At 37.8% G+C, this 27,446-nt stretch overlaps 2 protein-coding genes and 1 long non-coding RNA gene across 3 annotated transcripts in view; 2 read left to right on the top strand and 1 right to left on the bottom strand.

Moving 5' to 3' along the window:
- LOC139135983 (E3 ubiquitin-protein ligase RAD18-like) overlaps window positions 1-7,747 on the bottom strand; it is a 30,493-nt gene extending 22,746 nt beyond the window's left edge. The window contains exons 1-3 of the mRNA XM_070703793.1: window positions 7,595-7,747; window positions 1,749-1,830; window positions 821-953 (exon numbers count right to left, since the gene is read on the bottom strand). Of these exons, the coding sequence (XP_070559894.1) occupies window positions 821-953; window positions 1,749-1,830; window positions 7,595-7,657 (278 nt within the window). The 5' untranslated portion in view covers window positions 7,658-7,747. The remainder of the gene's footprint in view (window positions 1-820; window positions 954-1,748; window positions 1,831-7,594) is intronic.
- The window catches only part of LOC139135988 (mitochondrial import inner membrane translocase subunit Tim17-A-like), a 35,670-nt gene continuing 15,930 nt past the window's right edge, over window positions 7,707-27,446 (top strand). Inside the window, exon 1 of the mRNA XM_070703811.1 lies at window positions 7,707-7,862. Coding sequence (XP_070559912.1) covers window positions 7,837-7,862 — 26 coding nt within the window. The 5' untranslated portion in view covers window positions 7,707-7,836. The remainder of the gene's footprint in view (window positions 7,863-27,446) is intronic.
- Window positions 10,418-15,869, top strand: LOC139135989 (uncharacterized). The gene is made up of 2 exons (XR_011553072.1): window positions 10,418-14,053; window positions 15,549-15,869. It is a non-coding gene; the product is annotated as an uncharacterized lncRNA (long non-coding RNA).

Here is a 27,446-nt window from a genome sequence, read left to right as displayed (position 1 = left end):
TATAAATATCAATTGCATTTGAATGGTGTAAAGCTTAAACTTGTGAATTTTCCTCTTTGTTGGCAATTTTTGACAATTTTATTTGCAATCTATATTTAATGAAACTCCAATCAGACGAACCATTGCTTGCTTTCAATCTGAACTTGCTGTTACTGTTTGAATCTTCTGTTTTAATTGCAAAATACTGTGATGATTTATTTAAGTGTAATAAAGTGTTTCCATTATGTTCAAACTGCATACTTGTGTGTTACCATTGCATTTTGTTGTGAGTGTACATAAATGTGTGGGTGCATGTGCAAGCTTATATCCGTATGCAAATGTAAATTAATGATATGCAAATGATTATGCAAATTAGCCGCTATGCTTTGGCTGGATCCTGGGGAGATGGCTGAGACTACATGACTTAGATGGTGAAGCCATTATCACTTTCTTGATTTCATCAGGTGTGGTAAATGCAAACGATGACAAAGTAGATGGGAATTGATTTGATGAAAGGCAGACAGGTGGTTGACTTGTAGGACACGAATGTTTGTAATTAAACAACAATACTAATGGTTCTACTCCGGAATAAAAAAGGACACAATGTGTTCAACAGGCTCAGTATGCCCAAAAGATCATATGATGGCGGTACACACTGATCCATGTGTATAAGAGCGTACAGAAATACATATATTTCTATGAACGTTTGCACATGTGTGTTTGTTTGTCATGGTCCATTCGAATTCCGGGTTTAACCTATACCTGTACATTGATACCATTCGTCTTTTGTTATAAAGTTAAGTGATGCATTGACATTATTAATGTTGCATGAATTTCTTACCTAACCGAGATAAAATTTTTCACCAGGTTATCTAGAACCCTGTTGTTCCTAAGCTCAGGTTCTAATACTGGTGTATTGCATGTAGGACAGTTACTCTTGTAGCTCAAGTACTTCCTGATACATAATGAACAATCTGTTGGGAGGAAAAAAACAACCTATTTAACAGTGAAAGTAGCACAGTACAGCCAAGGTCATACACACTTATATTAAGTTATATCTTCTGTAAACTCACACTAACAAAATTAACATTTTGACTTTATTTCCTTGCTGAAATAGCATATGCCATAATAGTGCACCTATGGAAGATGCGCAAAGATAAGAGACAATGCATACAACCATGACATCTGTTCATTGTGTCATGCTTTTTCTAGTTATGTCAATTACATCTACAGATGCGCCTCAGTGCAGCAGATATTTGGACTTTGCAATGTTCACAAGACTTTGTAGATCTACTGCCTGTGCATACTGATTTTGAAATCTGATGAGCAAACAAAGTTTTTACTGTCTTGTTTTTTTGAAAAATGGACTCAAATTTTTCCCATAGAATTACAAGGTATGGAGGCCGCTAAATATTTCCGAATCAATAGGTTATTATTAATTTGTTTCACTACAGAAGTAGCATTAATGTGGAAATAGCTGGCAGCTGGCAAAAATAACTGGCTGTCAGCAAAAATTGGCAAGATGTGAAAATTGGTATTGAAGTAAAAACTCAAGACATTTTTCACAGTGTGTGTGTGTGCTACCTCTGTGGTTTCTCTGATCCAAACCTTTCACACAGTCACCACTGATTTTACTCTTGATTATGAAAGAAAATGTTTGAGTTTCCCTACAGAGAGCTGGAGAAAAAGTCAAAAAACTTTGTTTTCAGGCAGATTGTCCCTTGAAATATTCTTTGAAGAAGGCAAAGCCAATCAAATACTGTACTCACAGTTGTGTGAACATGTTGGCAGTATCATGGCAGTTTCTATGTAGGAAAAACAAATATTACACTGCAATAAGCTATCAATCTCCTGTAAAATGAAACAAATAGGGAAATAGTAAGTCGAGGTTAATGGGATAGAAATTACTGTACAATTTAAGATTGTTTTTGCATATACAAAGATTTGAAAGCAAACAACTGTTGCATAGCAGTAGTCTCTTACATCAGTAATTTGTGAATTGATGCATTATTATACGTAAATAGCACAAAGTGAACTTGTCAGTGCATGTATCATTGTTCCCTAATATGCGCATAAGAAGCAAAGAATCATAGGCCAGATCATAGACCCTCGAGAGAAAAACGTTTTTCTCTAGGGTCTATGTCCCAGATCACAGCTTTGCTATATTGTTTCCTAACCTTACAGTTCTTGTAGTTGAGCGTACACAAAAAAAGTTTAAAATGCCATTCTTTCCAACGATCATAGCTATATATGTATCCGTAGACCTTAAAATTATGCAGCAGTCAATGTAATCACCCAGGGACCCCATCTTGGGCAATACGGGACAAATGTGAGCGATTAGACCGTGTTTGCCATGAAACTATGCCCGAGGGGGTGGGGCAATTGCCTCATATTGATCCCCCTAGTCACTTTCTCGGACATGTGCAGAATTTAAGAATGTGCCACCCATCGGGGTGGGGGATTTACATGTTTTAGGTGGATTTTCCAGATTATCATGCCCTAGGGGATGGGACATTTGACAAATTTCATACGACGAATTTCATTATATCATGTGTTGTCCATGTCATACACAATCACGACAAAAATTGTTAGACTCGATAGCAGTCAACAATGAAAACTTCAACAACTGGGATTTGCAAGCCAAATTTTGCTACATAATGAGCAATACAGATAGCATGATATACCTCACAACATTTATCCAAGAAACAGATATTTTTTAAGATTACCCCACATTTCATATTCTGCATAAAGTTATATCTTATATATATATATATATATATATATATATATATATATATATATATATATATATATATATATATATATATATATATATATATATATATATATATATATATTTATTATTTTTTGATAAGGGACGATTCAGAATTTACTTCCAGGGGGAGGGTGGAGGATTTTCTATTTTCTGGGTGATTTTTTTCAACGGCCCTCCCTAGTAAATTATAGAAAAAATCTATGCCCCCCCCCCCCCTCATCTTTCGTGTTTTTTTTCCATGGCCCCCCTAATATATACATGCATGCTTATACACTATAGACATATCCAGTCTAACAAGTTGCAGGAACTGTAGTGGACATTTAATCGATGATATAACAAATCATTTCAGGGTTATGTGACTATAAAAAGAATGATTTGCAGGGACTGCAAGTGGCACACTTTTGGAAAGGGTAGCAATAAACATATCTGGTTGTAAATTTCTGAAGAAAAGTTAATTACTAAATATGAATACGGTTTTCGTTATGTCTCACTGATACATATGATGCACACAAAGACAAGCAAAGATGTCAGTTAGAAATGGTGAACAGGAAATCAGAGGAGCAGATAATTGGCAAAGTGATATATATCTAGAAGTTAATTGTACATCATTTGAAGATATCCAGATATTTCTGGAAGTAAGATGTACATGTACATGCACAAGTTCAGCATACATTTTCATTTGATGATGCTGAATGCAGACTCACGGTGAAAGTTTTAAACATTAGGAATTAAAATTGGTGAAAGCCAACTTGTTTTTAATTTTCTCTTTTTTTCTAATTTGGTTGTCATAAAACCAAGTAGCTGCCACGGAAAACAACAATGCTGAGGAATATTTTAGATCATTTCTTGAACAAAACACCTTATCAAAAACATGAATTCACATGTTATTCTGCTCATTCCATTAACAATCCAATGTTCATATTAAAATGCAGATAACCCTGTGTAAGTCAAAGTTCACATTTTGTCAGCAGTATTTTTCAAAATTGACAGAGCATCATATTTCAAATCTTTTTAACAAACTTTAATCTTAAAATAGTCATGATGCGCATGTTTTCAGATGACATGAAACAATACTTGTTAATTTGTTTTTTTTGCCTTTTCTGCCAGCCTCCACTGAGAAATCTTTGATTATACATATCAGAATGAATGGGACACAAAAGTATTAGCATCAATACACAATGTGTAAGCCTATCCATATTTCTCCTAGCCTCATACACACTGAGATCACTTCTTGGACTACAGCAAATTTCTTGTGTACACAATATTTCAACAATCCGACCATAGCATTGATGCAGAGCCACATGATCTTCTGGATGCACATACAGGATTATTGGAAAATCAACCCTTTTGTAAATTTTTCACCATATATTTTTGACAGTAATACATAATATTTTTATTTTCAACATTAAAAAACTATTCGCTGAAAAGCAACTTGAAGATGAGACGGCCATAAATTTATTTTCAAAAAAGTTTATAGTAGATGTAAGCACTGTAAAAAGTTATGTAGAACATTTAAAAAATTTAGAAAGGGTAAAATTGATGAGAATGAAACATAGAAAAAGGAGCAGAAAAGAAGAGAGGATAAAAAATACGAGGACTATGACTGGTTAAAGTTGCTCTTGAGTGGGAACCTTCAAAATTTAAACGTAAAAGAATTAGATAAATACCTTGATAAACATAAATTACCAAAACAAAAAAAATTGAAAGCTGAAAAAGTTCAAATTATAACCGCACATATACATGCACAACCTTCATTCAATTTAAGAAAACTGTCAGGGAAAGATGTAACAACTTATGTCACAGATGAGTCAGAGTCAGATAGCAGTGACTCTGAATTGGAAATCTTTGTCAATGGAGTCATTGAGAGTGATGATGATGGTGTTGGTTCTGAATATAATAGTGACACAGACACTGAACGGACGAAATCCCAGGGAACCAACGTGACCATGTTACTTTAAGAAGTGGCAGAGTAGCAAGTCGTTTTGTTTTGAATTAAGGTGGAGCTGCATGTTGCCAACACAGTTTTTTTCAAAGCAATATTTCTCATCAAAGATGACAAGGAAACCCCCTCATACCATATATTTTCAAAAAGCAGAGACTCTAAAGTTTAGTATGGTAGCAGTAGTTACTCAAAGGATGAAGTGGGTGTATATTTGGGGTAAAAAACCTCAATTTTGGTATTAATGATAAAAATTAATTTAAGTCAAAAACTAGACAGTATTTTCTGAAATGTAATATTTCACTTGAAAGGAGAGTATATGTAGAATAAAACGACTATTTTATTTGGCATTATCCATCCTCATTTTAAAATTGTAGGGGTTTAAAGACTGACACTCTAATAATTGATTAAAATCATGATCAGCAAAATTAAAATGCCTCTTATTCAAAATGCCTCTTTTTAAAAATGTAAGAGCTTTATTGCCAAACAAAACCAATTGATAGTCGTTTTGTTATATAGCATTTAAAAAACATAATGTGAAATTTCAGAAAATTTGACCCAGTCGGAGTGGAGTTATATTCTTCGGAAATTTTGAAATTGGGAGGCAAAAGAAGCCAAGAAATCGGGTGATTTGCATACATTTGCACAAATTAACACTTCTTTATCATGCAACTTTACACTGCTTTACAAGCTACAAGGTAAACCCAACCTGATGATGCTGAATATTTGCTGTAATTTTTAGCATTTGTTCAATGTTCATCTCTGTGTATCAGCATTTGTTTGTTATTCTATCACTACATAGAACACCCAATGCTGTATTTAGCAACATACCAGTGTGAACATAAATGACCATTGTTATTGTTGATAAATGAATTCTAGCCTGGACTTGATTCGAGATCTCTTTTCAACAAAAACAACCCCGACTGTTTACTGTATGGTTTGTGTTGACATTCTAAATACTGGACATTTCATGACGCTTCAGGGAGGAGAACAAGATACTGCAGTAGATGCATAAAACAAACCACTGTGAATATTACCGAATTTGGCAGCTAAAGGAGTTTAACTAAACACGTTGAGTTTATCTGTCACCCAGGTAGCATCTATGGTTCTCTTTTGTAGAGATCAGAAATTCTGGGCAAATATTGAATTGATGATTTTTTTCCTTGGCCCCCCCCTAAAAGATTGTGGTATTTTTGTCTGGCCCCCCCTAAATTTTCTTGGGAAAAATGGGTGGCCCCCCCCCCCCCCCGGAAGTAAATTCTGAATCGTCCCTAAGTATCCTTTTCTTATTTTTGTAGTATTAGTTCTTGACTATGTTCACCTTTGAGGGAATAACGTCAATAAAGTTATTATTATTATTATTATTATTATTATTATTACGACTAATTTCCAAATCCCCCACTATGACCCGTGGTGTGAAAGGTGGGGGTTGACATGACATATTGACCGCCGCATTACACAAAGTACTAGTTTGGCATGGCATTGACTTGAAAAGGACTGTTGACTTTCTCCTTTTCCATTAGTACACTGTATACCCTGAAACACGCTGGCAATATTGCAATGAACTTGGAGATCAATTGCAAACGTAACAAAGATCAGAACTGTAGCAGTAGAAATAGGTCATAATATCATCGTCATCATCATTGCAAAGTATTTTTGAAGTAAAAGTCACAACTTCTACCATCGAATCGATTATGCAATGCGTGATGCCATGCCCTAATCATAATCACAGGTCCTCCGATCGTCGCTTTTCGCGAAGCCCCTTACTGATACAGTGAGAGAAGTGTCCCGGCCTCGGGTTTCGCGAAGCGACGATCGGAACCCCCGTGCTGGCGTATCCATTACTGGCTGCGCGCACAGGCGTACGGAATGTTTCGTAGATCGTCGTCGGATGGGAAGTGACTGACGTGAGGCCGAAGGCCGAACCTCGGTTATACTTATACAGTACCGAGGTTCGGCCTTCGGCCTCACAGTGTGGGGTCCAGACACTTCGCACCAAAACCAGTTCGCCCCACACAACTTCGTCCCAAAACCATTTCGCACCAAAACGACCTCGTCCCAAGTACTACCTCGTGCAACGCCACTTCGCCCCAAGTACCACCTAGTACTAAAACCACTTCACTAAAGTATAGTTCTGTCAACTCGTCCTAAAACAGGCTAAAACATCGATGCCACGATGTATCATAACGTTGTTTTTACCTACAACTTGGCTACCACGAACCATTTATTCTTCCATGAAACCATACGGTATATTAGAAAAAAAAGAAACACGCAAACTACTAAATGGTACATTTCAGGTGCCGTGCGCGGTATTGCACGATGCGATGTCATTTTCTCGAAATGTGTACAATTTCAAGATTTCAGTCCTGGGATGATAGAAAGGTGATTAAAACTTCACTGGCAGTGGTCGGTTATTTTCAGCTTTTAACGGTTAGCGATAAATTGGAGAGTGAAGTGGCATTGTTTTTGAGGCGCAATGGGTTTTGGGCGACGTGATTTTTGGGGCGAAGAGGTTTTGGTACGAGGTTGTTTTGGTGCGAAGTGGTTTTGGTGCGAAATGGTATGGGACCAGATGGTATGGTGCGAAGTGGTTTTGGTGCGAAGTGTCTGGGAACCCACAGTGTCAGTCACTTCCCATCCGACGACGATCTACGAAACGTTCCGTACGCCTGTGGCTGCGCGCAGGTCGCGACGATCCGTTGAATCAGAACACGTTGAGGTTTGTTAGAAAGTAAATGTTCAAAAGGGACTTTGATCAGATGAATACAACTTTGGATGCGTTTTCCCGAACCTAAGGCGAACTCCATAGAGCGCTGACTCAATGTGAACGTAGAATTAGAAGCGTCCCAATCCCATTCACAGTTTAGTAAAAGTGAAAAGTGAAATATTCACTGGCTTACCCGAAGCTCCGCTAACTCTTTTGGCCAATCTGACGGGTTTGAAGAGTTTGCGTCTGTCAGCATTTTTGCAGGACTTACATATATGTTGTCTCTGAAATAATTTTACACTCTACATGGAGGGGCAAAGTTCATTCTTGAGTGTTTGGTTTCAACTTGGCGCGGAAAGCAGAACTTGATGTCATAGGTCAGAGAAGGTTATCGATGCGTAGTGACTCTGCGCACATGTGCAATTTTAATTCAACATGGAGGAGTACGTGCGCGAACCGTGGTAAGTATTCAATTCAGAAATGAGATTTTCCCATGTTAACTGGAGAATGTTCCATTTTGATATCAAATTCTATGGGATAAACAGTTTAACATTGTCCGAGTGTATAGAATTCTGCACTTTATTCCGAGACACTTTCTAACACCGCGAGCGAAGGAGCCGGTCGATTCCCTGCTCGCGGAAGCGTGGCGTGGTTACGTGTGAGGCAGAGAAGCTGAGATATTGCATAAGCTGGTGGTAAAAAGAAAGACGATGTCGATTCATTTTGTCATTTGACATTTAACCAACGAAAATGATTCAAGATAATGATCGTTGCTCATGTGAAGGTAATCCAAGAAACATGTCGGTTTCTCCGGGCGTATCTCGACATTAACAGGCGGGTCGAAGCATTATGCGTGTTCACAAGTAGGCATTGGTGGTATGTAACCAAGCACAGTCCCTTGGTGGGCTATTCAGCTCTGGGACTATTCGCCTCATAGACGAGTGTACAGAAGCGAGAAACAACCCAAGTCTGGAAACAGAATGGCTATAAAAACCACGCCATGTCACATTCCGTGTCCGATTTCACTGTGAAAATTAGCAAGTTCATCTATCATGCAACCGTCGATCGTTCAAAATTTCATACCTGATACTTTATCTGATTCAAAAACGCTTGTTTTGTGTGATTTTCGGCCGAATTCGATGGACACCTCGCCAAAACCTTGGTGTGAGCAACATTCCGGTCACCTCTTGGGTACCTCCACTTTACTGACGTTAGCGCCGCGTACCCATGAGGGGTGACTGGAAGGTTGTTCATGCCTTATGTTTTGGCGACGTGTCTTCTGAACTCGGCCGAAAATCACACGAAAATTCATACTTGATACTTCATCTGCTTACAAAATGCTCATTTCCTGTGATTTTCGGCCGAGTTCGAGAGACACCTGGCCAAAACATAAGCGTGAGCAACATTCCAGTCATCCCTCATGGGTAGGCGGCACCAACGTCAGTAAAGTGGAGCTACCCAAGAGGTGACCAGAATGTTGCTCACCCCCAGGTTTTGGCGAGGTTTCCGTCGAATTCGGCCGAAAATCACACAAAACAAGCGTTTTTGAATCAGATAAAGTATCAGGTATGAAATTTTAGAATGATAGGGAACGATCGACGGTTGCATGATAGATGAACTTGCTAATTTTCACAGTGAAATCGGACACAGAATGTGACATGGCATGGTTTTTATAGCCATTCTGTTTCCAGACTTGGGTTGTTTCTCGCTTCTGTACACTCGTCTATGGGGCAAATAGTCCCAGAGCTGAATAGCCCACCAAGGGACTGTGAACCAAGCCTCCAAGGTGTATCGTGCACGATGAATTTCTACTGTCTTATCTTGAGGGTAGCTGACCTACATGGTATCATGTGGTGTCCTGGTCTCTAAGATCTCATAAACAGGGCATTATGAAGTGGCGGGATCAATTTAGATGTAGTCAATAGCAATAACCCCAAAACCACTCGGGGTATTTTCAGGTCAACTTAACTGTGCACCTAAAATTTTTGTAATCATAAACATACATGTACCCAGGGCTGTCAATTATAGCCGGTCACCGGCGGCAAATCGCCGTCTGACACAGGTCTTGCCGCCGCCTGTTTTCCCTATTCAAGGCCTGCAATAATGATCTTTACACACGTTATGAATTCTTTCCTGTCCAAATTCTACCGTTGGCTGCGCTGTGCTACAGAGGCGCAGCCCCTAAGGCTAATTGGTAGCCGATTTCTGATTGGTTTTAATCGGTACTGTCAAAAAGCTTTACGTCTTCTGATTGGTTTTCGGACGTACACGATCGATATGGCTACGAAAGTCGACAGCCTCGTTGGATTTATGGGTCCAAAAAAGACCCCCGAGAGGCTCACACTAGCTCTGGATATAATAGTAATGTCAATATTTGTAAATCATTTTATTTTCCTGAGGAATTTCAGTGATCGGGGTTTCAATCCATCAATGGTATAGCATGCAATGCAGATTTCACGCCGCGTCTGAGCAAAATGCCATAGCATTACGTGTATTTAGCGACTGAATTTTGATTTGTTTTCCCGTTTGCAGATCGTGAACGCTCTTTACAATGAGTAAGAATCGTTTACTCAACGCAAAACAAACTTTGTGGGGATTGACATAATTTTTAGTGAGTTTTGACTACCACTGAATTTGTTTGCACCAAGCCGCCGTTCTATGAAATGTATTTATACGGTAGTACATGCTGTGTACTGTGATTGTTTCGAAGGCCCGAGTATTGAAGTTTGATAAATATTTTCCGACATCCGAAATCTTTCCTCAAAAGCAAATATCGTATTCCGATCCTTCAAAATCATTTACCAAGACCAACATTTTTTAATGTTTAGGGCAATCACAAAATTTAGCTAGGCTTGACTATATACTTTCGCGGTATCTTGCACGTACGTGCGGCGCGGCGGTAAACCATGTTTTGGATATGGATATAACATGCATGTAGTGAGCCTACCCACTTGGCAGGCGTGGGTTTCGACAAAACTCTGACTATTGTGAGGGATATCAGAATAGTATACTATGATAGTCATCAGGAGAAAATATTTGATCGTTAACTTTCACGCGCAAGGATTTACTACGTAAATAAATCAACATACTCTCAATCTTGTCAACTGAGAGGCCGACGGACAACGAAGGCACGCAATTTCATTAGTGGATGTAAACTTTAGTATTGTAATTGTTTGTATGACGTAGCGTCTACTCAAATTGTCTCTGGTAATGGTCTCGTATTTACCCCATTACATTTGTAAATTTTCACACTGGAAATTCATAGCCGGTAACTCTGAGGAGAGGTCTTGAAACAGACAAAATAAAATTACAGCAGTATCAACCAGACGCAGATCGGAATTTTTTGTCGTGACGTTATGACATCAGTTTTACAGTGGGGACAAGATTTTTTTAGATTCTCCATTTATCTAATCGTCTCAAAACGGACGAACTACGAGCAGACCTACGAGCTCGTACGAGCGAAGTACGAGTGACGTAATGTGCTGTACTTTCAAAGTACAAGTGACGTAATGCAGGTCCCAAAATCGACAAAGTGAGCGTTAAGCTGAGAGTGGAAAAACAAAAACAGCGTCGAACTGAGCGTTGAAAAAAAAAAGACAAAATAGGATTCGAAATGAACGTAGAAACATGCCAAACAGAATGTCAAAGAGGGGTTCTGAGTACGGGTGCTAAAATATAGCAAATATGCGAAATAAACACGTAATGACTTGACTGATTTCAGCTTGAATATAGCAAGTACGGGAACGAGTTCAAAACGTCTTGCACGTGGGTAGGCCCTACTACTGACTTTGCAGCACTATATTTATAACACTGTTGACAAAATCTCAACAACAATAAATTGTGGGTTCATCGTAATTGGTATTGCGTGCATTAATGAATTTCAAAATGACATTCATAATTGCATATATTTCAACTTGGGTAGCAAGAAAACCGACGACTCTGAGTGACTTGCATTGGGCGTTCGTTCGTGTGCAAACATCGCGTGCAAGTTAGACGATGGGCGGTAGGGTGGGAGTGGGCACTAATAGCGATAAACAAAACGGCCAGTTTAGCCTACCCGGGATATTGTAATACATACGTCATCCACCCTCTGATGTGATTTTCCTCAAATTAACGCCAAATAAATAAATATATTTGTAAAAATACATTATTACGTCCACGCCGACTTCATTGACGTCGACAAATCGACGTCAGCATTTATACTACGACTGATGCCTGGAACTTTTCTACCGAACTGAGTGTAGCTAGGTAAGTTTGGAATGTGATGAGTTGGTTTTGAGTGATGTTTTTTGTTGTTCAGGAGCGCCAACGAACGAATTGAATATAGAAGTATCGAGCATCGATATCTTGTATCAGTCCGGGTTATGTCCATATAGAGGATAGTAGGGAAGAGCCAATGGCGTACCGTATATGTAATGAAATTAAGGCAAGAACCAATCACGTACTGTATATGTAACAAGGGTCAAAGGTTACGTTGGTTCACTTCGTTCAGATCGCGATATGACCTGACAGATCCACCGATCGAGTGAGACTGTTGGCTACCCGGAAGTGTCTTAGCTCCAGTCGATTGGCGACGTTCTACCGTGTTAAAAATTGTAAGATTTCTCCAGGAATAGTTTTCTGAGTTTCTTAACCCTTGACCATATTCGACAAAGAGTTATTGGACGTTTTTCGTTCTCTTTTCCAGCTTTTGGTTAACTTCTCGGCGATTGATCAGGCGCGCGTTTTTCTGAGCGAAGGGTCAATCGTACCGAGCAACGCATGGTGATCGAAAAAATCGTGCTCCATCGTGCTCCGATGACCGACTAAAACAGTTAACCCATCTTTGCAAAGCTTGAAACATTCTCCATACTGCAGATGGCAAGGTTAAATTGAAATTTGACCAAAAGTAGGCGATATTTGGCGACAAATAACTTACTGTAGATTTACAAGGGTCAAATGCTGATTTCTAGGAGCCGTACCCGGCCAGGAAATTCATCCAAATAAGTAATTTTCAATGTACTAACCACTTGTGTCGGTCACCATCTTGGCCGCACTGAACATTGTGCGTAAATCTACATCTAAAAACTACCCAGTGCTAAAAATAAAGGGCGAAATCAAGCCGAAAAGTTCCAAACTCGTTGCAATGTACAAGCCAAGGTTTGCATGGTTAATTATTCATGACGTTGGCGGCGGCAGGTTCGCTGATTGGTCAATCGTAATATCCTCTCTATGGACATAACCCGGACTGTATGGCTTCTGCAAGTTCCGCGATGACAAACAGGAATATTGACCCGACAGTGACCTGACTATACCATTATTCAATAGGCGGGGCCGTATTCTCAACAATACACACCAATAATAGTGTGGTTCCGATAATGTGCTTTTTTGCTCACGTGTTCACACACGTGAGCATATGGTTTAGCCATGTCTGTCTGTGTGTGTGTGTGTCTGTATCCCCATTATCTCAAAAACGGCTGAACGTATTTCAGTCAAATTTGGTAGACATCTTCAGAATTCAAATGGCTAGAACTGAAAAGGTTTTGGTGGGCGTGACTTGCATATTAATGAAGTTATCACAGTTTTAATTTTTTTGATACATGGTAGTCTATGGGAAGCATGATGACCATGGTTCTGGGTATCTGTGGTTTGAGGGCGCTATCCCCACGTTACACTCTGGCCAGACGATGCTGAAGTTAGACACGGTTTCGGATTCGGTTTCGGATTCGAGAGACTGAAAGAAATTTTATATTTTCAGCCAATTGTTACACTGTGGAATACTGGATTTTCCTTACTTTCCCTGGACCTTTTTCAGCTAAAATAATATCTAATCACACTAGACAAAGTGAAAATAAGATCACAATAAAACAATGCATGTATTTCATGGCATAAATTGTGTGCATATATTCACAAATGGTTAAAAAAGTAGAAATTACAGAAAGCTTCAAAGCACTCTAATTTAAAATTTAAAGGAAGTGTCGAGCAAGGAAAACAATATTTACAAAAACATACTTTAATCATTTTATATGTCAATGTGTGTCACATGTTTTAATGTTAATATGTTGTATTAATTTGATGTTTTGATTGATGTTGTTTTACATAATATGTTGCGTAATAAAGATAGCATTGAATGCATTTCTTTGAATTGTGCGTAGTACTGTTAGCTTGAATAGTCTGAACTGCATAATGCCCATAATTGAGATGGACAGCTCATAAGTTGTAACTTTTGACTGATTTTTCAGCAGTTTTGTCTTGTGTAGTCATGCATTACAGTTCCTTGCTCTACTGCCTAAAGTGTTTTGATTTTTTAAACTTTATAAATTATCATTATATATGAAACATTTATGTCATGAACTACATGCTACATTTATGTGATAAAATACATGCTATTTGTGCAATTTCATCTAGTTAAAATATCTCCTTGTGTATCAGTAGTTATTATATTCTTCGAAAAAATAATAACATAAGCTGGAAATATAAGAACCGAATCCGAAACCGAATCCGAAACTGAGTCCAACTTCAGCATCGTCTCTGGCTAGAGTAAAGCCGTAGTACTCATCGTCAGAAATATCGTCGAAGGCCGGCTATTGCTGGCAATCCGAAGCAAGGTAACGGCACTAAGCTGCTTTATAAACCTTAGTGCATCTAGAGGACCGTCACAGGAAAAAGTCAGGTAAGTGTTTCACTCTTTTGTATGGTAACAAGTCGCGATGATACGTGTTACTGTTAGTGTTAGTGGAAAAACAAGGTGGCCGATGTGGCTAAGGTGTACGGTAGATTTTGCGTCAAAAGATTAGACTTTGTATTTGTGAAAATAGACAAGATTTCATCTAGCTAAAGGTAAATTTGTTCATTATGGAAGCGATCAATAATTTGAATCTCGAGAACGGTGTCCTTGATGAGTCGTAAATATGAACAAGTGGTGAGGACACGTGTTAGTGGAAAAACAAGATGGCCGACGTGGCCAAGGTGTACTAGTAAAGTATGCGTATCCGTGCGACGTCAGAAGTTTATTGCGTCAAAAGGTTAGACTTTGAATTTGTGAAAATAGACATGATTTCATCGAGATAAAGATAAATTTGTTCATTATGGTAGTGATCAACAATTTTGAATCTCGAGAACGGTGTCCTTGATGAGTCGTAAATATTCAACAAGTGGTGAGGACACGTGTTAGTGGAAAAACAAGATGGCCGACGTGGCCAAGGTGTACTAGTATGCGTATCCGTGCGACGTCAGAAGTTTATTGCGTCAAAAGGTTAGACTTTGAATTTGTGAAAATAGACACGATTTCATCGAGATAAAGATAAATTTGTTCATTATGGTAGTGATCAAAAATTTTGAATCTCGAGAACGATGTGCTTGAGGAGTCGTAAATATGGAAAAAAAAATCAAATTCGTTCAATAAAAAATACGCATCTCCAATAGAAATATGGCCGACTATGGTCATTCAAGACACAGTACACATTTTTTCAAGGAACCAAACATTGTATAGAGGGGGAAGTGTAGTTGTTGTATATAAGGGTTGTTTTTCAAAATATTGAAATTGAGCAGATAAATCATAAACGTTTACCTGGAAAATGCCTAGGGTAGGTCCGTTTATTTGCATATTTTATGGTATATGTCTTCCTATGTTTTGTCAAAGATTTTAGAATTCGATAGACTGATATATTATACAGTTCATGGTGGGCTACATACATGACTCAAATTTGTTGCAGTTATTTGAAAAGTCCTGATCAAATGGGAGCAGTACTTTGGCAGTATTTTTGATAGGGTGACATTTTGTTGGCATGAACTTTCTACTGGTTTTTTTTTGAACTTTAAATTTAGGGACGGACCATTAGACTTTGGGAGGGCGGTGGTCACGACTGGATTCTGCAATTTTTTTTACGTCCGATAATTTTAAATTTTATTTTTTTCAAATGAAAATAGACTTGCAAATTTTTTTTTCTTCTGAGTTTTGCAGAATTTTTTATTATCGGTTACGTTCTGAATATTTTTTATTTTGGAGAGAAGTCTGAAAATTTTGTTTTTCAAATTTTCTGCTCTGAAAATTTTTTTTCCGGTTCTGACCACCCCTCCCCCCCTTGCCAAAGTCTACAAAGTCTAATGGTCCGTCCCTTAGCCCATGCTGCCACTCAAATCATATATTGATTTTATTTCTTATACAGATTACATCTACAAGCCGAAGTCCTGCACCACTACTGCTCAAGAGGTTGATTTTGCTGTAATAAGGCTTGTATTTGGCCGCTAGAAGGCTCATATTTGCACATTTGGCCGCTGGAAGGCTCATATTTGCATATTTGGCCGTTGGAAGGCTCACATTTGGCCGTTGGAAGGCTCATATTTGGCCGCTAGAAGGCTCATATTTGCACATTTGGCCGTTGGAAGGCTCACAGAACGCTCAGACATTTGGCCGTTAGAAGGCTCACTTTTCACTATTATAACAATCACACCATCATAAGAATCAAATAAATATTTAAAAATTGGAAGATTTGAGTACTTGCTTTAATTTAATAGTGACTGCCACAAGATATATATACACAACATACAGAGATATATTTATTTATTCTTGGTGTTTTATCTAATAAACCATCCATCCTAGAGAAATACAAGGATAACTTGTACACGAATTCTTGAGTGAAACACAACAGCATTTATTCCAGATTACACCTTTTTGATACTGCAACAACTACAATAATCTGAAGGAATCTTATCACATCTGTTAGAAGTTGAATACATCAATACAATGAGAGTAAAGAAATTAAGCCACAAGGCCAAAAATGAAAAGAGAAAATTGCATCTCCAACGTAAAAGACAATGTCCACAAAATTCTTACAGAAAGGTGGTTATTGAGGGTGATGGCAATTGTTTATTTAGGGCTATAAGTCAAGGTCTCTTTGGATCTCAGATTCATCATAATGCTGTAAGATTACAAATTGTCAACTATATAATTGATCATTGGGATCAATATGAGCAGTTCATTAAAGGTGAATATCAGAGATATGTGAATAATCAAGATGACTACAGACAGTACATGTCTATATCTGACCCAGGTTTGGCAACTCATGGTGGCCATATTGAAATAAATGCAGCTGCTATGGCATACAGTGTAAAAATTGCAGTTCATCTAGATGTTCTGAATGAACCATTCGACACTGAAGGTGAATCCTCTGAAACAATACACCTATTATACCATGCAATCCGTGTAGAAGGACAAATTGATAGTGGGCACTATGATTTCCTTGAGGAAAGAGATACAGAGACATTTCATGACACGGCTGAAACCACAGACTGTGCAAATTATAGAGAAAAAGAGAAAGTGAAAGACAAGAAAAGAAAGCAAGAAAAAAGGAAATGGTAGAGTTCAGAGAAAATGAACAGCAGAGAAATGTTCAATCAATGAAATTAAGACGGTCTGATGAAGTGTACAGACAAAGTGAACAACAGAGAAATGTTCAATCAATGAAATTAAGACGGTCTGATGAAGTGTACAGACACAATGAACAACAGAGAAATGTTAAATCAATGAAATTAAGACGGTCTGATGAGGTGTACAGACAAAGTGAACAACAGAGAAATGCTAAATCAAAGAAATTAAGACGGTCTGATGAAGTGTACAGACAAGCTGAAAAAGAAGGTGATGCAAGAGCTAAGAAAATTAAAAGAAATTGCAGTGGTGCCAAATCAATTAATGAACTTATTGAAGTTTTCCATAAATCAGTTCAGAATGGTCCAACATTGTATGTGTGTGCTGTGAACAGCTGTGGTACAGAGAAAGTGTTGTAAATTACAATAATATTAAAAGTAAATTGTCATCATTGGCATCATCCTATGTAAATGCCACAGATGATGAAATGTCACCATTATGTCAAACTTGTTACTCATATTTAAAACAGTCCAAGCTGCCACCTTGTGCTGTAGCAAACAAAATGTCATTCCCAGGAATCCCACCAGAGTTAAAATTACATCCACTCGAAGAAAGACTTGTTGCCTTACGTATTCCTTTCATGCAAATCAGAGAATTGCCACGGGGTAGACAAGTTAGTCTCAAAGGCAATATTGTAAATGTCATAGCTGATGTATCTAGCACTGTTTCAACATTACCCAGAACTATCAATGATTCACAAACAATACCTGTCAAATTCAAAAGGAAAATAAGCTACAATCATGCGTACCAAGTTGAAAATATTAGACCTCACAAAGTGATAATGGCAGCAAAGTGGTTAGTTGAAAACAGTCCTTTGTATAAAGCGGAAAAGATAACAATTGGTACAAATTGGAATGTTTGTGATCAGAATGAATCTGATGACTGGGAAGAATTTTTGCAGGACAATGATTGCAATCTTAATTCTGAAATAGATGAACAGGAATCCTGTAATGAAAATGTTGATAATAACAATGATGATGATTGTGATGATAACAATGATGATTGGACAGAAGAAATCAAATTAGAGGATCAGGCTGCTGGAACATTAGATACAATGCTTTCACTTTCTTATGATAGAAACATAGATTCACAAGGAGCATTTTGCTTTGCCCCGGGTGAAGGCAACAGACCTTTAGGTATATTTCAAGATAAGTATTCCGAAGAACTCTCATTTCCAACAATTTTTTGTGGTCAGCCGAGACAAAGTGAACAAAACATCCCAGTATCATACAGTACACTATGCAAATGGGAACTGCGACATAAAGATCGAAGAGTTGCGAAATCTGTTCCGAACATTTTCTTCAAACTGAAAAAGTTACAAATTCAGCAAATCAAAGACAAAGCATCATTATGCTTACGCAAATGTAATCTGAAAGGCCGTAAAGTAACAGCTAGTGAAGTGCAATCTCCTCAAAATGTAGACAAGATAGTTAGACTTGATGAAGGATTCAGGGTATTAAAAACATTGAGAGGGTCACCACCATATTGGGAAAGTGCTAAGAGAGACATTTTTGCTATGATACGCCAAATTGCAATTCCTACATACTTCATGTCCTTCTCATCAGCAGAGTCCAAGTGGATACATCTTTTGAAAATTCTTGGAAAGACAGTTCATGAAAAGGAGTACACAGACAATGATATATTAAATATGTCATGGAACACTAAGTCTGAACTGATCAAATCAGACCCGGTTACTTGTGCTCGACACTTTGACCATTGCTTTCAGCAATTTATGCATGATTTTCTACTCAGTTCACACCATCCACTTGGTGAAATACAGGACTACTTTTACAGAGTCGAGTTTCAACAAAGAGGGTCACCACATGTACACATGCTTGTATGGATCAAAGATGCACCACAGTATGGTGAGAATGATGATGATGAAATTATTAATTTCATAGATCAGTATATTACATGCAGCAATGAAACCAGTGATGAAAACCTTGCAGAGTTGATAAATTATCAGATGCATAGACATGCAAAAACATGTAAAGTCAAAGGTCAGTGTGTTTGTAGATTTGGCTTTCCTCTACCACCTATGCCAAGAACAATGATATTGCAACCATTACCTATGGATATTGATGAAACAACAGAACAGAGCCTTAAAGAACACTATACACGTATTAAAAATGTACTTTCTGATTTACAATTCGGAGAAAAGCTCTCATTTGATGAATTCTTAGACAAAATACAACTTGATGAGGAGACCTACATTAAAGCAATACAGTCATCCCTAACATCTGAAAAAATCTTCCTCAAAAGATCACCTAATGAAATCAGAATAAATAATTATAATGAAATTCTACTGAAAGCATGGAGGGCAAACATGGACATTCAATTTATTATAGATCCATATCCTGTGCAATGTACATAGCATCTTACATCAGCAAAGCTCAACGAGGAATGAGTAACTTGCTAGCTAGAGCTGTAGATGAAGTGAGAGAAGGAAATCAAGACATCAGGGAGAGTGTCAGACATATAGGAAACAAATTCCTAAATCATGTTGAAGTTAGTGCCCAAGAGGCTGTGTATCTAACTATGCAAATGAAATTGAGGAGAGCATCACGAGATGTCATATTTGTTAATACATCACCCCCTAATGATCGAGTTATTCTACTGAAACCACTGGATGAAATACAAAATATGCCGGCAAATGCTACTGATATAGAAAGTGACAACATCTTGAAAAAATATGAGCGTCGTCCAAAAGCCCTGAGAAATTGTGCTTGGCAGATTTGCAGCTTGGTATACTTTTGAAAGGGAAAAACCTGATGAAGTAGAGAAGAAAGACAATGATGATGTTTACAATGATGACAACAACAACAGTGGGACAACTTATCGTGTCGGTAAACTTATCTACAAAAAACGCACAAAAAGTAAAGTCATCCGATATGTTCGTTTTATAAAGAGAGAGACTCAGAAAATCATTACAGAGAGTTAGTAATGTTGTTTTATCATTGGAGACATGAAAATCAACTATTGGCTGGTTGTAGTACATACCATGACCGCTATTTGCAAATAAAACAGGAAGTAGATACTAAACAAAAGGATTACAATAAAAATGCTGAGGCATTAGATCTAGCAATTGAAGCAGTACAGAATACAGCTGTGGATATGTTTGACAATATTGCTCCAAATACAGAACATCAGGAAAGACAAGACTCTGCAGAAGGATGCAGACAAAGTGACACAATGAACATATTTGCCCCACAGAATGACAGTCATTCACAATATGACATAGGACAAGACATTGGCATGGCTGTAAACAATCCCAATATTGAAGAACTTCAACACCACGAATGCCTGACAGTCAGCTGTACCCCATTTTACAGATTCTTAACAAGAAGCAAAAAGAAATATTCTATCATATAATTCATTGGATTAAAACAAAAACAGATCCTTTGCATGTGTTTGTTACAGGTGGAGCAGGTGTTGGTAAATCTGTTGTTCTGAAATCACTTTATCAAGTACTTTGAAACATCTTTCAAGTCGTCCTGGTGAAAATCCTGACACTGTATTACTATTACTCATGGCACCAACAGGCAAGGCTGCATACAATATTAAAGGGAGTACAATTCACTCAGCGCTGCAGATTCCTGCAAGCCAAGGATTTCACTATAAACCCTTAACATCAGAAAGACTAAATACTTTGCAAGCAAAATACAGGAATTTAAAAATTATTTTCATTGATGAAATCTCCATGGTTGGCAATGGTATGTTCAACTACATCAACCTTCGGCTTCAACAAATCATGGCAAACAATCAGCTATTTGGTGGTGTCAGTATAGTTGCATTTGGGGACCTGTATCAATTGAAGCCTGTCTTTGATGGCTGGATATTTAATGATCTTAGGCATGATTATGGACCACTTGCTTTAAATATCTGGAAAGACCTATTCAAAATGTTTGAATTAACAGATATTATGCGTCAAAAAGATGACTTGGATTTCGCACAATTACTTAATCGTGTACGTGAAGGAAAACACACTTCACATGACATCAGTATTCTGAAAACCCGCATAGTACAAACCAATAATGGAAGTCCACAGTACAATGATTCAATAGTGCATCTCTACTGTGAAAAACAGACTTGTTGATAACCATAATGTGTTAGTGTACGACAGACTTACAGAAACTAAAACAAATGTATCTGCTACTGATACTGTAATTGGGGATGTCTCTGAAACAGTGAAACAAAAAAACATTAACCATAGTTGCAATGTTAGGTCCTCAAAAGACAATGGGATTAGTATCTCAATTATCCATTGGAATAAATCAACGAGTTGAACTATGTATGAATCTGTGTGTTGATGATGGATTAATAAATGGCACTCCAGGAGTAATAAAGTTTATTGATGGACCAGACTTAGATCATGTCATGGTTCTATGGATTTTATTTGATGATAGCACTGTTGGCAAAGCACTGCGACAAGAAAAACGACATTTATACCAGAGGAGAGTAACCAAAGCATGGACACCCATTACACAGATATCACGGCAATTCAGAGTAGGAAGACATAAAAATGCTGAAGTTGTTAGAAAACAATTCCCCATCAGACCAGCCAGTGCAAAGACTGTCCACCGTTGCCAAGGTGATACTCTCACTGATGTAGTGTTGATTTCAGTACTGCTTCAAACAGAAACCAGTGTCATATACACTATGTTGCCCTTAGCAGAGTCACAAAACTTGCTGGTCTTCACATAACCACATTACAGGAAAATCAAATATCTGTCAGCAGTGATGTCACAGAAGAAATGCAACGCATGCGATCACATTCCATGTTACAACTTTGCTTGACTTTTCCATATGATATACCAAACAAATTTATTGTTGCTTATCAAAATGTAAGATCACTTCATTGCCATTTTCAAGATGTTGTCAATGATTTCAGTTTGACATCAGCTCATGTACTTATTTGCAGTGAATCAAGATTACAAAGTGGTGATCAAAATGATGATTACACAATTCCAGGTTTGAAATTTCCAGACATGACGATAACAGAAATCAAACAACAAGACCATATCATGGCCTAGTATTGTATAGCAAAGCGAACATCCTGGAGTCGGTTCCACAATCACACAATTACTTACACTGCGAGTTTATCACAGCAATATACAAAACAACATTTGGCTTACTTCAAGTTGTTGCTATTTATATTCCACCTTCAACACCAATAGGCAATTTAAAAAGAGCTCTTTTAAATCTTAATGAAGAACTCCACAATAATCTACCAACAGTGATACTTGGTGATTTCAATATTGATTTGTTACAAGAAACATCTTCAGCAAAACAATTGATTGAACTTATGACAAACCAACTCAAATATAAACAAGTTATCCAACAACCAACAACAAACTATGGATCTTGCCTTGATCATATTTATACAAATATTCAGTCTACAGATTTTGGTGTACTTGAATCCTACTACAGTGATCACAAACCAGTGTGGGTAGCAGTATAAAGAAATTATAACAACAGTCACTCACATAATACTCAGTTATGCAGTCATGTCAAGCACAAAATAATGCAAAAGATAACTTTCAAATGACCTTTCAATGCCATTCAACATTAAAAAGCATTTCATTCAACTATGCCCTGTTGATGCTGTCATTGTCATTTCACTTGCCTCCCTTTCTTTAATATCTCAATACTAAAGCTTCAATCTTGAATTCCACATACAAATTACAAACTGATAACTATCACTAATTATTTAATCATCTAATTCCACCATAATTTGACTGCTTAGTATCCATCTATTCCATTGGAAAATATATTCTACTTGTTATACTCAGGATGGTCTTGGTACTTAAATCCCACTAGCTATCAATAAGATAACTGCATAACCAAAAACATCACCATTGTCTAGGATATATTCATGTCATGAATTATTCATTTTATTTCTATTACTCAAATACACTACCAAGAACATCAATACGCAAAAGATCATGATTTCAATACCTAACACTTCCATTTCCTCCCTCACATAATTCTCAAAGCGCAAATGTTATTTCTACTTTCACTAGAATCTATTCAACCATATAAAAACTGCACTAGATAGACAAATACAAGATTGACCTACTTACAGTGAAACCCCTAAGGGATGAACCATTACACTTTGGCAGAGGAGGGGTGGTCAGAAATGGAAAAAAAATTCAGAGTAGAAAATTTAAAACCAAAAATTTCCAGAGCACTTTGCAAAATAATGAATTAAATAGAAACGCAAATCTGTAATACAAAAATATACAAGGACATTCAGCAGCAAAAATATTACATATTGAACTTTACATTATACTATCTCAGTTTAACAAGGAAGTCATCTTCTACATGGACATTTCACCTATATTAATAGTTCCCTGAACATTGAGTACTATAAACTTTCCATTTCCCGGTTTTCTGTAATAAGAACAAAATTTTGATCCAGAACATAAATTTTCATGTTTCTATATGAGATAAATACAAAGTTAACAGATTGTCGAACTTTCATGAGACTGAATTCTTGGCAGAAATTTGACGAAAAAGCCAAAAATTGTCATTTTTCATTATTAAAAAATTCATAACTTTTGATTGAATGAATCAAGCTCCTTCAACCTTTTATTTTTCACCTTCGTACCATACCACTTTACTGTCAAAAGTAGAAAAAAATGCCTTGGCCACCCAACTATAAACAAAATCAGTTCCAACACTTTTATCTAATGTTCTTGTCATTCTGTCAACCAATCACAGTAATGCACGTGAGCATATTCAGTTCATATCTGGTTCAAAACTTGAAGTTGAATGCGAGGTCAGAAAAATGTTAGTCTTTAAAATCATTGTTGAGTAGAGGTCATTTTCAAATAGACTGTACAACATGAGGTACACACGGGTGCCACAAAAACACCCGCCAACTCATAAAATCCTTCATATTATTCATTGTACACTGTGATTAACATAATGTGGTGATCAGATTATTTCGAGGTCATAAGCTGACTCGCGAGCCACGCAGGTTTTATGTCTGTGAAATCATTGCACTTTCGAATTCGAGAAAGTAAAAAAGATTTACAACGGCGGTAGGTTCAAGTGCATTACAACCAATCGAGGTCTCTTCCTTGATGTTCGGACATTGCAACCTCTTCTTCTTTAACAGCTTAATGTTACAATCGACGTCTGCAAAAAAGTCTACCATCGTGGCGTATAATAAGTCAGAGAGTGTCGCGTCGTCTCCAGTCTTGACCCGTACGTACAGACTCGTCCGAAAGTCAAAGCCTAAAAGTATTCCTCCCCACTGCACTGAACCTGCTCTCACGACCAAAATAATAATCATACAAAGTTCACACCCGCTCCTACTTCCGAGTTTCGAATATACACAGAAAATGTGTCTAAGCGTTCGTTTGTCGTAAAATCCTTTCACATAAACAAAAATCTTTCATCCATGGAATACAACATAGTCCTAAGCGTATTCATAAAAAATTAGGTCAAAAGGCATGTGTGACTTATAGCTTGCATACGTCACTCGTAATATGAAAGTACGAGCCAGTACTTCTGCTCGTACAATGTCAATTTCGAGACAATTACATACCTCGATTCTAATACGATTAGCTGTTTTTGAATGGGAACGTATTACAATTATTGAATTACTTTCTGCAGATGTTGTTTCTTAAGAAATAATTTCTGCAGGTGTAGTTTCTAAAGCTACATCTGAACACGGTCTTTTGTGGAGGGACCGTGATCTGAAGAAATAGTTTTTGCAGATGTGGTTTCTGCTGAAGCTACTGTTTCATCAGCCTGAGAATCACACAATATTGAGGTATTGTCAGCTGGTACTGCTATACCGATACAAGCCTTGGGCTTAGATAGTACTCCAGTGATTCTGATTATGGTTCAGATTATGATCTTTATAAGCAGGTTGTAATTCAACACAATTTGTAGGCAAATAATAATAATAACCTGGTGTATCAATAAATATATAAACTCTGTAATACTTCTGTTTGTCTTCCATAATTTATTTCACAAGATTCAATTTCATGTTACTTTTTATACTTCAGTTATAATAAACTTGACAGTAAATTGCCCTCAAAAGTGCCACCACAGGCCACCAATTGAAGATGAATAATTAGAAAAGCTTCAGCTTCAGGAGGGGGGACACCCCCCTCCTGGCCTACCCCCGCGTGCGCTTGCGCGCACGCCTTGCTCAGCTTCGCTCCGCACAAGGCTGTACCCTCCTGTTCATTCACTTGTACCCTTCTATTCTGAAAAACATTGACAGCCCTGTGTACCATGGGCATTGTCGAGGTAAATAAAGAAAGGAGACTTGTGAGTTCTATGATCCTATATAAGAAATATGAGGATGAAGCCTGTCTCCATTGTACCTCCTTGATTATGTTTCTTATGTAATAATGTTAATATATACAAAATTATAACAGACATTCTTTTTGATCCTGTCATTAGGCATAATATGTGAAGTTATATTTCGTAAAACTCAAATTTTGTATCTCTCAACATTAATTCATAGGTTGTACAGCCTTACACTACAACAAATTTGAATTGTATCTTTAATCAGGTTCACTTGTTCTTTCAATGGATGCTTATGTTGTTCTTGCTATTTCTCAGAAGCTTATGATTCATAAATGAATTTATTGAAAAATATGTTAGTGTCCGATGAATTGTAGTGAAAGCTGTCCAGTACAAAGTCTGTTTGATTATTTGATAAATTTACATGGCATGAGTTTAGATGATACCTCACCATAGTCACTCTGAAGCATATACCGTAAGTGACGAGGTAGGGTGTACCTCGGGGACAGATGTTCGGACTCTCACATTTATTTAGTACCAAACTCTCCATGGTGACCTCTGATTTTTAATGTTGATTTGATAAGAGAATGGTTAGAAGTTTTAAAGAGGAAAGTTTGAGCAAAAGTTGAAGTCACTCACTTTTGATACTGCCTTTAAACGCAGTGGTCGTCACGCTGCGCATGCTCCTGAGGGGGTTCCCCCTGTTGTCAACATATCCAAGAATGCCGCACTATAAGTTACGGGTTGATTATAATGTTTGCGATATTGCCGCTTGTTAAAATGGCGGCTGATCTGTCACAAGCATACCAACTTACCAAATCTAGTAATTACACGCTGGATTAAGATCACATTTGATCATGATTTTCTTTAATCAGTTAAATGGGGCTCGGCTACTGTTATCGCTCGAGCCATGGAGCTAAACACTTACCCAGTCGCGACGCAGCTCCACGATTTGGCGGTTAATTTGAACTGCGCACTTTTTCTGCGCAGGTTGCCAGGATTGCTCATGGCGGATTGAGCTGTACTATTATATAAGTGGTATGAGTTAGGAATCGTTGGAATTCTCGAACATCTGTCAATCTGTCTGTCTAATTCAGGCAGTATGTATTAAAGGAAGATGTTGCCTTTGTGTGGACGATTGCATGATATTTGTACATACGACATCGACCTATTTTATATGTCTACGAATGTAATACGTTGATTTCCAGCTACTCGTTACGTACCGATTCTTTTCGAAATTGGCAAAACCGTCCTAGACAGCGATTTACCTAACCATTAACAGAAATGTCTTTTATCATCCTTGTGCTACGAAATTGTGGAATATGGAACCGGTACATCCATTAAGACTTGTAAAATTTTGTAGTAAAACTCTGCCTGTACGGTGACTGGTTTCATCCATAGAGCTGCAGGGCGTGTGGACGGAAATGTTGGGCGACAGTTGATTGAGCGCCAGCACTCCGTTTTCGATATCAGCGATTGTTCCTCTTTAAGCCCCTAAATTCCAAAATTTTCCTGCCAGATCGGGTTCGGACCTTATTTCGCACCTACTCGCCAAAGGATGTCCCGATGTTTGTTATTTTCGCTGATAAAACTCGTATTTCGATTGACATGTGGTATAGTATCCGCCGTGTTCAGCTGTGTTGCCACGTCCATGCTTAATATTGTCTTTTTTTATGAGCCACATAGGTGAAAAAATCTTGTAATTGTTAGATTCAGATCATAAAGCAGATCATAAAGCAGCACGATTTCAAAAATAGTGTGCGACCTTCATCTGAGTTTGTTCAGCACAAATCCGAAGTAAGGTAAGATTTGATCTTGTGACCATTGAGGGCGCTTCTTGGCTGCATCGGTAGGTGAACTGAGTGCGGGAACTGTTTTGATGAATTGGCATAGCCGTCCTAGAAAAAGAATGCGGCAAGGAAGTGGATTATTTTGTCAAAACATAATCTGTTGTGGGTTCAGTGCATTTTCGACTCTGGACACAAACGTTTTGCTGCTTTTTACGGTCGATGAATGGATTCTATCGCATCGATACGATCGCGAGTTGTCTCCCATGCCTGCCGATTTTGGGGGGTTCTTGATGAGGTAACCATTGATTTGACCAATGTAGTATCTATAATGTTCTGTTTTCGGACTGTGTTGATTTAGAACGCGAAATGAAATCATTTAAGGTGAAAAATTCCACGACAAACGAGGACATGTTGAGTGCGAAAATGGCCGCCATATATTTGAATTTAATGTATGCAGACCCCCCACGAACGGCAAATGGATTCTATTGTTCTCGCGGAGCTGCGTCGCGACTGTACCTGTACGCGTGTATATGCAATCAGACTACCAATGACCGGGCTGTAGTCTAGACATCGCTAGGCAA

This window comes from Ptychodera flava, chromosome 6 (assembly GCF_041260155.1).
Source record: "Ptychodera flava strain L36383 chromosome 6, AS_Pfla_20210202, whole genome shotgun sequence".
NCBI classification, from domain to species: domain Eukaryota; kingdom Metazoa; phylum Hemichordata; class Enteropneusta; family Ptychoderidae; genus Ptychodera; species Ptychodera flava.
Note: the sequence above shows the minus strand (reverse complement) of the source record. Positions and strands in the feature narration are given on the sequence as shown.